Raw genomic sequence first — 14,630 nt, 5'->3', positions numbered from 1 at the left:
ATATATTTAAATTGTTTTAATAAGCTGTCTTCACCGTAGTCCCTTTAAGTTGTTCTCATTTTTTATCTATTTTTCTGTAGTTTACTTATATATCAGCGTTGTTTTAAATATTTTGTATTTAAATCGTATAATATTGAAAGGAAAAAGCAAGTATTTTACATGGATAGGGTTATGTTAAAACAGGATTAGCTGCTGGGTTGCTGGTTTGAGTCCTTTCTGTGGTGTTTATAGTCCTTTTTTCTCTGAGATCTAAAGTTTGTAGTTTAGTTAGGTCGATTATTGATTCCCTGTTATCTTTTTTTCTGTTTGAAACGCTGGTTTTGGTGACGGGGAGGTTTAGTTTGACCACAGTCAGAAGCCGTGTGTTGTGGTCCCGCCCACCGCTGCAGCCGCGCAGCTTTTCCTGCCGTGCCTCTGCGCGCCGCGCTCTCTCATTGGTCCAGCCAGCGGACCAATCAACAGGCAGCAAGGCTTGCGGAAAACACGGTCGAGTCCACGTGCAGCATGTATACAGAAAAAAAAAACAGGCTTGAAATACTGCGCATGCGCATTGAGCTGCATGCTCTCGTGCCTCCTCGTTTCGGAATCGGAGACTGGTTCGGTGATACTTCTTCTTCTTGTGCTCCAATAATTTAAGAGGTCGTGACGAACCCGTTCGGAACCGCCCGGTTATCTTTTCAGAAGTAAACTCCCGTTCAGACGAGACGCTCCACACCTTGACGTGCCTCGTGCTTGCTTTGCGGCAGCTGATTGGTGGGTTTATTTCAGCCTTTTATTTTATTCATTTTCATCTGGCAGTGGTTCAAATTCACCTGGTTTAGTTAAACACGAACTTTGTTTTGATTTATAAAACGATTTATCTCTTCTTTTTTTCCGTCCAAAAACAGGATGCTGAAGATTGATCCCTATCAGTTCTGCGAAACTGTCGTTTTTACCCAGTAACCCAGACTCCAATCTCAGGATTAAACTCTTTTCAAACGGTATATTATTTATTCTTTGTCAGTGGAACCATCCGCCCGCCCACCATCCACCCCCAGAATGTTCTCTTCAGCAGCACCGAGGCTGTAGAGAAGCTGATGCTCAGGAAGTCTGTTTGTTTTTTTCCGCTTCAAACCACTCTTTCTTGTTTTAGGTCAGCGATTCACCTTGATGTCATCAAGTGGATGAAGCTGGTTATCTTGGTTACTGGTATGAGATGCTCAGTAAGGCTGAGGTTGCATTTTTTTATATATGTAAAGGTCACAGTTTTTAGAGTAAAAAAAAAAAGGTTTTGAAAAGGATTTTTAAAACTATCAGCACTTGTTGTTTTTCAGTCTTCTTATGTTTGAGCTGGCATCCTGTTGGTGTCATCTGTTTGTTTTGGCCTGGACACCATTGAAACCAAGCTGGCGATTTAAATGACACAAACTAGAGGTCCGAAAAAGATAATTCACACCTTAATCCAGAACGACACCATCCAGGTCAGGGTCCAACTTCTGTGTTTATTTGTGCAAAAACCGAGGTAACGTCATATTGACCTTTCTGACTGACGGGGAACAGAAACACGAGGATTTGGGCGAGAAATGGAGACGTGTTAAAGCGTGGAGCGTTCGCCTTTTTTGCATGCAGCCTCATCGTGATTCATTCTGATGCTGACAGAGAAACCAAATTGCATAACCAGCATTGAACGTTTTCTTCTAGTCAGAGAGGTTGGAAGGAAAACGTGTGGTTAAGCTCTTTTCTTTGAAGTGGGGGTTTTTCAAGGGCCTGAAGTTCTCAATTTACGTCTGCTGATGGAAGAACCCGAAAGACCCACTCTGGTGAAAGTGGTAGTATTTTTCTGATAATGGAGGATATTTATTAAGAAAATGAATCTCAGAATTGCATTTCTAAGGATTTCTTTATTCAAATCATTGTGAATCAGAAGCAGATAAAAGGCCGTTTGAAAAAAGACTTAGAAGATACGGTGGGCAGGCCACAAGCTCCCTGCTCCATTCTGATACATCCACTTGTAGACGACTTAATCCATGTACCGTACTCTTCCAAATATAACAGACACTTGAAAGCCTTAATTACTTAAAAAAAAAAACATTGCGCTTTATAATCTGGAGTGCCTTAAATTATTTCTACTGCAAACAAGGGTTGACGCTATGAATTTGCGTACGAGGCTAACATGTAGTGTTGTCTGACTCTTTTTTACGTGTTTCAAACAAGGTTGGGTATTATTGGTAATACGCTAACGAGGCTAAAAAGTAGTGGCGTCTGACTTTTTTTTTTTGTTGTTTCAAAAAAAATGGGTTATTATTGTAAATAAGCTAAGGAGGTTAGCATGTAGCGGCGTCTCACTTTTTCATGTATTACAAAGAAGTTTGGGTATTATTTTAAATATGCTAACAAGGCTAACATGTAGCAGTGTATGACTTTTTTAACGTGTTACAAACAAGGTTAGCGGTTAGCGTAGTCACAGTCACATTTGTTTTAGCTGTATCAGTTATTTTTTTTTACATGTTGCAAACAAGTTTGGGTGTTAATGTGAATATGCTAACGTGGCTAACATGTAGCGGCGTCTGACTTTTTTTCCGTGTTTCAAACACAGTTAGGCATTATTGTAAATACACTAATGAGGCTAACATGTAGCGGCTTCTGACTTTATTTTACGTGTTTCAAAGAAGGTTGGGTGTTATTGTGAATATGCTAATGTGGCTAACATGTAGCGGTGTCAGACTCTTCTTTTTTTTTTTTTTTACGAAGTTGGGAGTTAGCATAGTCATAGTAGTATTTGTTACAGTAGTATCAGGTTTTTTATGTTACAAACAAGGTTGGGAGTTACAGGTATTGTAAATAGCTAACATGGCTAACCTGCTCTTCATCATCAATTTCTTGCCTCGTTCAGAAAGTCTGGATGTTCTGCTCCCGCTGTTATTATCCACGGAAGTGCACATGATTGCCAGTCGCCCCTTCATGATTGCACACTTCACACGGTTTGTCATGTGCAAGGCTGCAGCATCCATCCGACCAACCAAGACGCTCATTAGCATTTCAGCCGCAAGTGGCCTTTTTGCATTATTGCATGTAATTGAGTCAAAAGCCCGCCGTTGATCCCTTGGCTCCTTGACAACCGGCTCCTGCAGTTATTTATGAGCTTCGGTCGTCATGCCTTTCGCAGGTGGCTGGTCCGAATCTGTCTCAGTGGAGCTGCGTCAAGCTGAGCGCGTCCCAGACAAATTCAGCCACCAGCACCTCATGCACACCTGTCAGAGAGCGGGCATCGGGGCCTTTGGGGCAGCCAGGTGGATGAAGTTGACAAGATTTGGGACTTAGTGGAAGTCTGCGTCGTCTCGGAGTTGCGTCTGTGGCTCTTTAAAAGATTAAGCGCCACCACTGCAGTTGAGTCAATAAATAGCTGGAGACTTTCACTTGCGTAGGTAGTGGTTATAAATGTACAAATGGAGTTAATTTGACATGTAAAGCCTGATGCATCACATCCCAGTGATGTAGAGCTTTACCCCTCCTGCTGCGTCCACGTTTTTTTAGTGTCTGGGGTAAAAGGGGACTGTGCTATGACGACCAACCTGTGCAGGTTTGGGCGCTCTGTAATCCCAACGCTTCATTTGTGCGCTCAAAGATGAAGCAGTGAGTTCCAGAGCAGCCGCCGCGCAGCTCCTACCAAACATCTCAGGGCCAGCGCGATAACCGCACAACAGTCCTTTTCTTAGCTCCAAGTCCTTGAGCGGCGGAGGCGCCTGCAGGTGTTTTTCTAATCTGCTTCTCTCCTTCATTTCAGGTGGCCTTTAAAGCGACACTTCTGAAGAAGCACCGAGACGGAGCGCCGGGGATTGTTTTTTTCCCACTCTGCCTCTTCATCGCTTCATCCCATCTGTTGGAGCGCGCTCGCCAAGGCTGTTTCATAACCGGAGATTTGTCTCTGAGTGACACCTTTCGCTCCGGATCGTCTATTGTTAGTGAAGCCTTTCAGGAGGCTCACAAAAACATCATTTTCTTTTAGATTTTCTCCTAATTTGTTTCAACTATGGTTCACTCGTGTTCACATAGTAGTCCCACTTGAACAGAAGTCGCTCTAGTCAAACTGCGCCAGCCTCATCCTACTCTAGTATGAGTTATGATGGCTGCACGTCAACGCCCAGCAGCAGCACTCAGGGGAGAGTGTCGGGGGCCCACCGCGAAGACCAGGACCCACAGGGCCTGAGCGGGCAGAACGCCGACCAGCCGGGGCCCCACGCCTCGCCACAGGAGCCGAGCAGCGGAGACGATGGCGGGGGTCAAAGGGGACCTAGTTCGGACGAGATGGAGGGCATGTCCAGCGGGAACGACTCCGGCGAGCGGGAGAGTCACCCGCGATCCTGCGGACACCAGTCCTCACGGAGCTCCCACAGCTCCTCCAACGGGAAGGACTCCGGGATGATGCTGGAGACCACGGAGAGCAACAAGAGGTAGGAGCCTGACCTTCTCTAGTGGAGCGCTCCCTCGTTTGGGTTCTTTGATTTACTGTAACTTTTCAAATATTAACAGGATCAACGTAATAATAAAGTGGCCGCTTTTCTCCTTCAAAATCCACTAGAATTACATTGTTCATGTTAACGGTTAAAAAGTCACAGCATATTAAAGTGTTAAAAGGTGAATAAATAAAGTTTCATTTGATTTATCCTGAGAATTAGGTTCTAAAAATAAATTAAGTAGAATTCCAAATGTTTTAAGACCCCTCACTACACTTTTTTTTAAATAAATGAACATTTTAACATTTAATTCTTGTTTAAACTCTTAAAGGTTGCAGAAAAAGAGGTCAAGTATTATTGAAAGAAAAGAAAATCTAATTGCGATCAAAGATATTTGCATTGAACAAAGGAGATTAATTAATTGACGAGGTCAAAAGTCAATCAGGATTCAAACTAAACCCTAAAAATAGAGGGAAAATCTTTAAAATGGCAAGACTACAAAAGCTGAACTGCGATATAGCAAGGGAAGTCTAAATTGTTTTTAAATTGGTAAAAATCACTTCAAAGAACTTGTTTTAAGACTTACTCTAATTATCTTTTGATCTATTTTAAAGGGTAACAAAACCTCAAATCAACTTTTTTTGTCTGTTTACCTCTATAAATGGGGCTTAAAAAGTGCTGACTGTTAGTTATTGCCACATTTTTGACAAATTAAAATAAACTTCCTTAATTATTGAAAATATAGTCAAAAAACATATGTGTGCTACAGGTTGAATTGAGGTATTACCCTGTTTGGTTACCCTTTAAAATCCAATTTTTAGTCAAAATCAAAAAAACTTGTCATTTTGCAAGGACATAGTTTCTGCAGAGCGGCAGAAGCTCATTAGAAATAGTTGTGGGCGGGCAGTGGCAGGGAGCAGCACCGGCCCCCACCCTATTGTGGAGAGCTCTCCGTTTACACTATCTCCCACTAGCTTACAACCCCCCACAACCAAACAGGGGTTCAACTAAATTGGCGAGCAATATTGGAGCCAGATTAGCCGAAATGTTTAGGCAGTGATTAGCCTACAAACCGACCCGTTTTCATTGGAGAGTCTTCGAGCTGCATCATCACAAACTCACGTGTTTCGTGCTGAACCACCTCCAAACCCAACGTGAATGGCAGAAACCGCAGTTCTTTGTGGAGTCGGATGTTGAGTCAAAATGAATCGTAGAATCAACGCGACTCATGTTTCTGAGTAAAAACATTTTCTTATCTCCCGCAACTGAAACTGCCTTCTGCATCACATACTCGGATGTTTCCAGGAAGCTCCACTCTGTACTGATTACCTTTGATTTGTTTTTTTTTTTCTGCTATTTTCTCAAACAACCATCTGGCAGGAATGCTTTCCTTGTCTTGTCCTTGTCTCTTGTACGCGTGCGATAAAGTCCCATCATGTTTTGTCCTTTCAGCTCCAACTCCCAAAGCCTGTCCCCCCCTGGGGGCTCTCTGGCCTACAGCCTGCTGTCCACCAGCTCCGAGCACGACCCCCCCTCCACGTCTGGCTGCAGCAGCGACCAGTCGGCGAGGCTGCAGACGCAGAAGGAGCTGATGAAGGCCATCAAGGAGCTGAAGCTCCGCCTGCCGGCCGAGCGCAAAGCCAAAGGCCACTCCAGCACTCTGAGCGCGCTCAAATACGCTCTCCAGTGCGTCCGACAAGTCCGAGGTACCCGCCCTTTCAAAACATCGACAAAGTTGTAAATCTACGACTTTATTCTCGTAAATGTACATCTTTTAAAGTTCAAAATGTAAGAAATTTAAAGTTGTATATTAGTGACTTTTAAAGTCGTAAATCTGCGACTTTATTCTCGTAACCAAATGTTTTTCTTGTGAAAGTATGATCTTTTTTTTTGTACACATACATGTTTTAAAGTTGTAAATCTATGTTTTAAATCATAAATTTACCAAATTTAAAGTAATACATTTATATCTCTTAAAGTTTTAAATTTATGACTTTGAAAGTCGTATATCTATGATTTCTATGACTTTTTTCCCCTAAATGTATGACTTGTTTGATTGTAAATGCGTCCTAATACTCTGTCATAAATATTCATCTGCATCTGCTAACATGTTCATCTGCAGCCAACAAGGAGTACTACCACCAGTGGAGTGTGGAGGAGTGTCATGGCTGCAGCCTGGACTTGTCTGCCTTCACGGTTGAAGAGCTGGACAACATCACGTCAGAGTACACCCTAAAAAACACGGTGAGTGTGCAGGCCACGCCCCCCGAACCCGGCTTTACGTCTGGCGCTCATGTCCCTCCGTCTCCGTCTACAGGACACCTTCTCCATGGCCGTGTCCTTCCTGTCAGGGAAAGTCGTCTACGTGTCGCCGCAGGGCTCGTCCCTGCTGCGCTGCAAGCCCGAGTGTCTCCAGGGGACCATTTTTTCAGAGCTCCTGGCACCCCAAGACGTCAGCACCTTCTACAGCAGCACGGCGCCCTGCCGCCTGCCCCCCTGGGCATCTTGCATCGGCTCAGGTGAGAGTCGGGAAGACATCCTGGCCTCTTGACTCCCTATTCGTATCGTCCGCTGACTTGTCTGTGCTCCCCACAGCCTCCCCTCCCGCCGACTGCACCCAGGAGAAGTCCATGTTCTGTCGCATCAGCGCCGACCGCGTGCAGGGCGGCGAGTTGCGCTACTACACGTTCCGCCTGACGCCGTACCAGCTCACCCTCCGAGACTCGGACGCCGCAGAGCCGCAGCCCTGCTGCCTGCTCATCGCGGAGAGAGTCCACTCGGGATATGAAGGTACTAAAAACTTTTCTTTTATGTTTTGGCCAATCAGCTTTAAGGTGTTCCAACCAAAAGCTCTAAACCACGCCCCCTTACAGCCAGAAGTTTAAAACACTGATTCAGTCCAAGTGCATCACATTTACTCCCCATTAGACCTGATAGAACAATCGTTTAAACCCAATATTGTTTTGCAAGTCGTAAGCGACCATGAGTAAGTTCTTGTTGCTAGGATACGACAGCGTGCACAGGCGGATGCAATGATTCTGGGGTAAATTTAGAAAATACATAAAAAAGCTGCTCAACAGGCCCAGAGTGCGCCTAAACACAGAAGGAGGTCGTACTTTTCCATTTGTTAATATATTTAAATCATAGAGTAGAGGGTAAACAATGTTGGATGGTTACCGTGGTAACTGTGCCCGGTAGAGGGAGTGAGAATGGACAGACTGCAGCTCTCTGGGTTCATCTAGAAGAGCAGATTTCTCTGAATATGAATAAAGTACACACAAAAAAAAAGAAAACGATGCAAACAAGATAACAAATGTTTGGATGTTAAGCTGTCGCTCACGCCTCTCCCCTTTCCCATCAGCCCCCCGGATCCCCCCGGACAAGAGGATCTTCACCACCAGCCACACTCCCAGCTGCCTCTTCCAGGAAGTTGATGAGAGGTCAGTTACCCTGACTCCGTTGCCACGGTTACGGCTGTGTTGCAATCTATCCGGAGAGTTTGGAGCCGACAAATGTACCAAACAGCATGAGGCAACCTGTTCAGCCAAAGCTGTTTGTTTGTTTGGCTTTTGGGAAGAAGATATGCAGACATCCATGTTGAAAATTGTCAAACTATTCTTCTTTGTTCTCCTATTATTTCAAATTGTTCCACATTTTTCTAATTTGACAAAAATATACTCATTTAAAGAATTTTACTAATGTCCTTCCAGAGCCGTGCCACTGTTAGGTTACCTGCCCCAGGACCTGGTGGGGACCCCCATACTGCTCTACATCCACCCAGAGGACCGGCCCACAATGGTCGCCATCCACGAAAAGAGTGAGTCAAAAAAAAACAACACTTTATTAGCCATTAGTCTGTAGTCATGTGACCACATCCCATAAAACAGACGATGGAACCGTTTTGTTATACTAGCGGTGTGTATTGGCAACGAGATACATATCGCTATATATCCCACGACAATATTTTTCTGTTTTTCTATTCTGACTCGAGAATTATCTGAATAATATTACATTTTTTGCTAAAGTAAAAAAGTAAATTAAATGTTGTTTAATGGTCAGAACATTAAGCACTGAAACTAAACCCTAAGCCAATTCATGGTGCTTTTATTTTGGTAAACATTTAAGTGGAAAACAATAAAACGGTGAATAAAATTAGACCAAACAAGCAAGCAGGTAGTCTTTAAGATTGAAAATACAGAAAATGTAAAAGTAGACAAACAGAGTTTTAGGCCCTTTAACAACCGAGATGTTGTCTAAATAGCAAATATTGAAACTCTTCGACCATATCTGTGATCAGCAGCTGATTCTGATGCTTCATAATTATGTTAATTGTGTAAAGCTCGTCAACATTGGTGCTGAAGGGTTTGATGATGGGATGTGTTGGTTCCTGCGTCCACCTTCAGAGACCCTGAATTCCTGCGTCTAAACGCTGCTCTGTGGTCTGTCTTTAGTCTTTCAGTTCGCAGGGCAGCCCTTCGACTATTCACCTTTGCGGATGTGCGCCCGCAACGGGGAGTATCTGACCATCGACACCAGCTGGTCTTCATTCGTCAACCCCTGGAGCAGGAAGGTGGCGTTTGTCATCGGACGCCACAAAGTCAGAACGTAAGACCATTTTTCAATTCGTCGGACAAACCAGTTTTTAGAATCATGAGAGGAGGTCTAAAGGTGATGTTTGACCTGCAGGAGTCCTCTGAATGAAGACGTGTTCGCGCCGCAGCCAGGCTACGAGACTCAGGTCACCACGCCGGACATCGTCCAGCTCAGCGAGCAGATCCACCGCGTCCTGGTGCAGCCGGTGCACAGCAGCAGCTCCCAAGGCTACAGCTCGCTGGGCTCCAGCGGCTCGCGCGGTTCCCGCCGCTCCCAACAGCACCACCACAGTGCCTCCGCAACGTCGTCCAGCGACAGCAACGGCCCCGCTATGGAGGAAGCCGCAGTCGCCTCGTACAAACCCGTGAGTCTGAGTCTGAGGTGGAGCGGCCGCTCGCCGTACAGTCCTTCGCCGCGTACTGACCCTTTTTGTTATGCTGTTCCAGATGACCTTCCAGCAGATCTGCAAGGACGTCCACATGGTCAAGACCAACGGGCAGCAAGTCTTCATCGAGTCCCGTAACCGGCCTCCACCCCGAAAACACGCTGGCACAGGTGAGACGAAAGCTGCCGCCTTTAGACAAAAAGACAGAAAATTTTAACTTCCTCGTCTTTCTGGTGATTCAGGCGCAACAAGAGCTGTCAACAGCGACCCGATCAGAGAGCTGATCGCAGACGTGACGCAACCACGCAAAGCTTTGGTCCCCGCACAGCTGGTGCAGAAGGAGGCCACCACGGGGTACTCCTACCAGCAGATCAACTGCCTGGACAGCATAGTCAGGTGTGTGGGCGGGGCTAAACCCTCACCTGGATAGTTTTCACCCTTCGTCCTTCCAATCGTTCTGTCCTCTCTCGTCCCACCAGGTACCTGGAGAGCTGTAACATTCCCAACACCGTCAAAAGGAAGTGCGGCTCCTCCTCCTGCACCGCCTCCTCCACGTCCGACGACGACAAACAGCCGGACGCCGGCTGCAGCAACAAAGGTACGTCCACTTTGAGACTTAACCTCTGTAACCCTTTGATACTGGACCGTTAGGGGCAATGTTGACGACCTTTGAACGATTGTAACTCTTTGATCGTCTACAGAATAATGCAATTCCTTTGAAAGTGCCTAAACGCTCAACTGTAAACAGTTGAGTGTTTACGCATAAACATGAACAGTCTATTATTAACGCGTTTTGGAGATTTAAACTAAATACAACAAAATTATGATAATTACGTAAAAGGTGCAAAAAATGCAAAAAAGTTAAGTTGACTTTTAACGCAATTGATTCATAAAAACCAAATACAACAGAATCTCTTAAGTGTTCGACTGTTTATACAAAAAGGTTACCAGTTGACCGCAATTAATTAACTCAAAACAAAACCAACAGGATGACGTTAATCAAGTAAACGATCGACTAATTAATTACGCATTAAAGTTATTAATTAACCGCTAGCGCAGTTAATGAATTCAAACCAAATAAAACATAATTACGTCAATCACAATAATAAGCGACCGTTTACGCCTAAAAGTTAATAGTTAGCGCAATTAACTAGTTCAATTATGTTAATCAAGTAAACGGTCGACTGCGCAAAAAAGTTAAAGTTATCATAATTAATAATTCATCTGAAATACCACAGAATTACGTAAATCGTGTTTTTGGTCAATTTTTTACATATAAAAGTTAACGCAATTATATATTTCAAACTAATTTAAATCTAATTGCGTAAACCGCCGACTAATTATGCATAAAATTCAAACCAAATAAACCAGGATCATATTAAGCACATTAATGGGCATAAAAGTTAATAATCCACTGATAACGCCAACAGAATTGCGTTTATTACGACTATTTACACACAGTCGGTAAAAGTTGACCGTTAGCACAATCGTTTAATTCAAACCAATCCTAACAGAATTACGTCAAATATATAAACAATCAGCCTTTCATAAATTTAAACTAAATACAAAGAAATACTGTCAACATATTTATCAAGCCGATTGCAACCGAATTATGTTAGTCGTGTAAACGGTTAACCGCTTACTAATTAAGTCGAACCATTTTTAATGGAATTATGTTCATCTAATAAACGATCTACTGTCTACAGTGGACGGTATTTGTGTTTAATTTAACCAAACCAGTTTCAACAGAATTCCGTTAATTGTAAAAATGTTTGAAGAGTTACGATCGTTTGAAGCTGCTCCACTCTTGAAGAGTCAAATTGCCATACAGGTTTTATTTTTTTATTTTTACACTAGAAGTAGAGGACAAACGTCCAACTATCGAGCAATCCAACCAAATGTCACCTTAACGTGTCTGGAGTCTGCAGATCTTCCTGCTTACTAACAAATCTGGTTGTTCATGTGTCTGTGCATCTGAACTTGCAGGTGGTTCAGTAAACCTTGTAGGTGAACCACCTCCTCTGCCTCCTCTGACCATGGCGGCCAAGGCAGAGAGTGTAGCCTCAGTTACGTCTCAGTGTAGCTTCAGCAGCACCATCGTCCATGTAGGAGACAAGAAACCTCCCGAGTCAGGTGGGCACCGTCAACACATCACACCCTTCTCAGGTCCTCCTAACCAGGAGATGACCAAGATCTTCCAGCCTTTTGTCCTCAGAGTGTTCTTGTTCATGTGGGGTTGCCATGTTGGTTTTGTCAGCTGCTTTCTTCAGCAGCAGCTCCGCTGACTAGATGGTGTTTGTTGGAGTTGGAGCTTTGCTGTGGTTGGGGTTTCACACACATAAAAAAGTCTCAAAGGGTTTTGTTTGAATCCCAACTCGGGGTGGGAAAAAAAATAAGTTTAATACAATAGACGACAAAGTAAATGAAGAAATTGGTTTTACCTTCTTTTGCTTTTGCAGCACCTTTCAAAATAAAATACATTGTGTCGAAAAGGAGCAGAAACATATCAGTCAAACCGAGCTAATAATCTGTGCTTTGAGCTAATCCTAATAATAAATAACCTTTTTTTAGTTTTCTGACATGTTAAAAATATAAACATAAATAAAACAAATTAAACAAAGAAAATGATGTAAATGTTTTGCATTGAAAGCACTATGGAGGATAAAAGACAGGGCTCCTGTGGGGTCTTAAAGAGTCTTAAAAGTATTTAAGTTATGAATTTGGAAATAACGCCTTAAAAAGTCTTGAATTTTGATATCCGAGTCTAAAAAATTGTGCTGCTTCAAACTTTTTTCATTTCGCATTTCATGTCAAAAATTTTCAACTAAGATTATTTTGATTAAAAGAGGTAAGTAAACATAGGAAAAAACAGTTTTATGCACCAAAAAAAAAAAAAAGTAAATTAAGAGTCCTAAAACAACATGACACAGACCATAAACATGATAAAAAGCTACAATTTTGATCAGAAATTGGGGGAAAAATTAATAAAGTCTTAAATTTTACTTGAAGAAACTTGTAGAAGGCCTGAAAAGAGCAGCGTGTGGCTCCAGAACAGGTTGATCTAATATATAAAGTGTTGCTCTGCTCAAGGACTTTTATTGTGAAAAGTCCACGAAAGAAAAGGGTTTAATAAAGCTTTAGCGCTAGTGTTTACATACTTTCAACTACCACAACTCTTCACCCGTTAATTCCAGTGGATACTGAAGTGGATAACAAGTGTTTTTTCACAGAGTCAGAATCAGCTTATTCTCATAATTGTGTCGATACTTTAGTAAAAGTGTGTTTTTTATGTTAGTGCTAAAAGGTTAAATTTATTATTTTTCTTTCTTTTGTTTTATATTTTATATTAGCACTTATTGTTGCATAAAAGCACAAAACTACTTTTTTTTTGTCAACTGAATCCACTGTAATTACGGTAATTGTGTTGGAGTTGAAAGAATTTAAACATTAGAGCTAAAGCTCTGATGGTAAAGGGTTAAAAATGACCTTTACTGAGCTGCTGGTAGGAAAAAAACAACTATTTATCCATTTATAAAAGCCATATGGAAATGTCAGGCCCACAGTGCCCTCTGCTGGTTGTACGCTGCATTGTTCTATAACTCCATTTCTCTATGATTTTTTTATTTTTTTATTTACAGACTACATTTTTTTAGAATGTAAAATTAAATTGTGTTGTTTTGCAGATTTCTACCAATACTTTAATGTTTTAATCATTTCATAAATCATTTTGTTTTAGTTTTTGTTTATTTTACTATTAAATTTGCTGGTTTTACCAGATCAGAGGAAAGATTCTAACAAAAGAAACAGTGTTCAATTCTGATGCGATACAAAGAGCAACAACAACATGTTGCTGCATCATTTTTCCCACCTCCAGTCACAGTTCTTCTAGCGATGGACGGTGCCCATGAGAGGAAAACTACCATAATTTTTATTTTTAGTTTTTGATGCGAGAAGATTTTTTTCTTTTTTTAACATATATTCTGCAGCAGTAAATGATGAAAACAACCTGTCCAGATACACGAAGAGATAAAACCAAACTGTGTTCCAAAAATAAAAGCTTCCAGTTGAATCATGGAGGATTTCAGTTGGCAGATGATCACAGATCCGTCATACTAAAAGAAGAGCTTCAGGGTTTGAGAAGAGTGGACTCTGAATTGTGTCTTTCAGCTTTTGTGGTTTTATATGATCTGAAATGTATTTTTTTATCAGCTTAAATGTCATTCATTGATCTAGAAACTGTCAGTTGTTGCTATTTTTAATTCAAAAATGCTCTTTTTAGAGGTCAAAGTGAATCTTTTTCTTCCTCTTCTGCTGCAGATATAGTCATGGAGGATGCTCCTATAGTTCTGGCTCCTCCTCCTCCTCCTCCTCCCCCTCCTCGTATACTGACTCCTTCCACCGTCACCACCTCCACCTTCACATCCGTGCCCCCCGCCAGCACCGCCGTGACCCCGTCTGTCCCGACCTCACAGACTGTACAGCCAGAAAGGGAGAGCTGGAGAGGCGGCGGCGGCGGTGGGGGAGGCGGCAGCCGCTTTGGGCTGACCAAAGAGGTGCTGTCGGCTCACACCCAGCAGGAGGAGCAGGCGTTCCTCGACCGCTTTAAGGACCTGAGTAAGCTGCGGGTGTTTGATCAGACGGCGTCTTTGGCGGCGCGCTGCCATGTCCCCGCCGCTCTGCCGAGAGGTAAGGTCGCCCCTCCCCCAACGTACGTACACGCCTCCCCCTGTCCAAGTGTCTGTGCTGACAGCTCCTCCTCTGCGTCTGCAGGCGTGCGCTGCTCTCGGGATTACCCCGCCGCAGGAGGCAGTAGCGCCCACCGACGGGGGCGGGGTGGAAAGCGGCTAAAGCACCAGGAGTCGTCAGAGCCGCACGCCTCCCCGGGCGCCAGGGGAAACCGCCAGGACAGCCGAGTCGGCGCCGCCCCCATGCCAATCTCCATGGGGGTGGGGGCCGCTGCAAACTCCTCCTCCTGGCCCTCCGCCGGCTCCCAGGCCAGCATGCCCCCCGCCCCCTTCGCCCCGGGAATGTTCCCTATCTACCCCATCTACCCGCCGATGGCGCAGCCCCTCACGGATCTGTCTCGCTTTCCCCCCACCCCGACGGTCCCCCCGATGATGGCTCTCGTCATGCCCAATTACATGTTCCCCCAGATGGGGGGTCCGATGCCTCAGCCCGGTCTGCCCCCAGGACAGTTCTACAACCCCAACTACACGTTT

At 43.8% G+C, this 14,630-nt stretch overlaps 1 protein-coding gene across 1 annotated transcript in view; it reads left to right on the top strand.

Annotated features, from left to right (window-relative positions):
- Nucleotides 1–320: 320 nt before the first annotated feature.
- per1b (period circadian clock 1b) overlaps nt 321–14,630 on the top strand; it is a gene marked incomplete in the record, with an annotated part of 16,560 nt that continues 2,250 nt past the window's right edge. Inside the window, 16 exon segments of the mRNA XM_024287819.2 lie at nt 321–753; nt 3,764–4,430; nt 5,886–6,139; nt 6,556–6,677; nt 6,751–6,952; nt 7,029–7,223; nt 7,795–7,873; nt 8,144–8,250; nt 8,885–9,038; nt 9,120–9,390; nt 9,473–9,581; nt 9,654–9,807; nt 9,891–10,009; nt 11,398–11,544; nt 13,729–14,097; nt 14,182–14,630. Coding sequence (XP_024143587.1) covers nt 4,093–4,430; nt 5,886–6,139; nt 6,556–6,677; nt 6,751–6,952; nt 7,029–7,223; nt 7,795–7,873; nt 8,144–8,250; nt 8,885–9,038; nt 9,120–9,390; nt 9,473–9,581; nt 9,654–9,807; nt 9,891–10,009; nt 11,398–11,544; nt 13,729–14,097; nt 14,182–14,630 — 3,069 coding nt within the window.

The sequence above is a fragment of the Oryzias melastigma genome, linkage group LG18, assembly GCF_002922805.2.
Source record: "Oryzias melastigma strain HK-1 linkage group LG18, ASM292280v2, whole genome shotgun sequence".
NCBI lineage: Eukaryota > Metazoa > Chordata > Actinopteri > Beloniformes > Adrianichthyidae > Oryzias > Oryzias melastigma.
The sequence above is the reverse complement of the archived record's forward strand: the minus strand, read 5'-3'. Positions and strand labels throughout refer to the sequence as shown.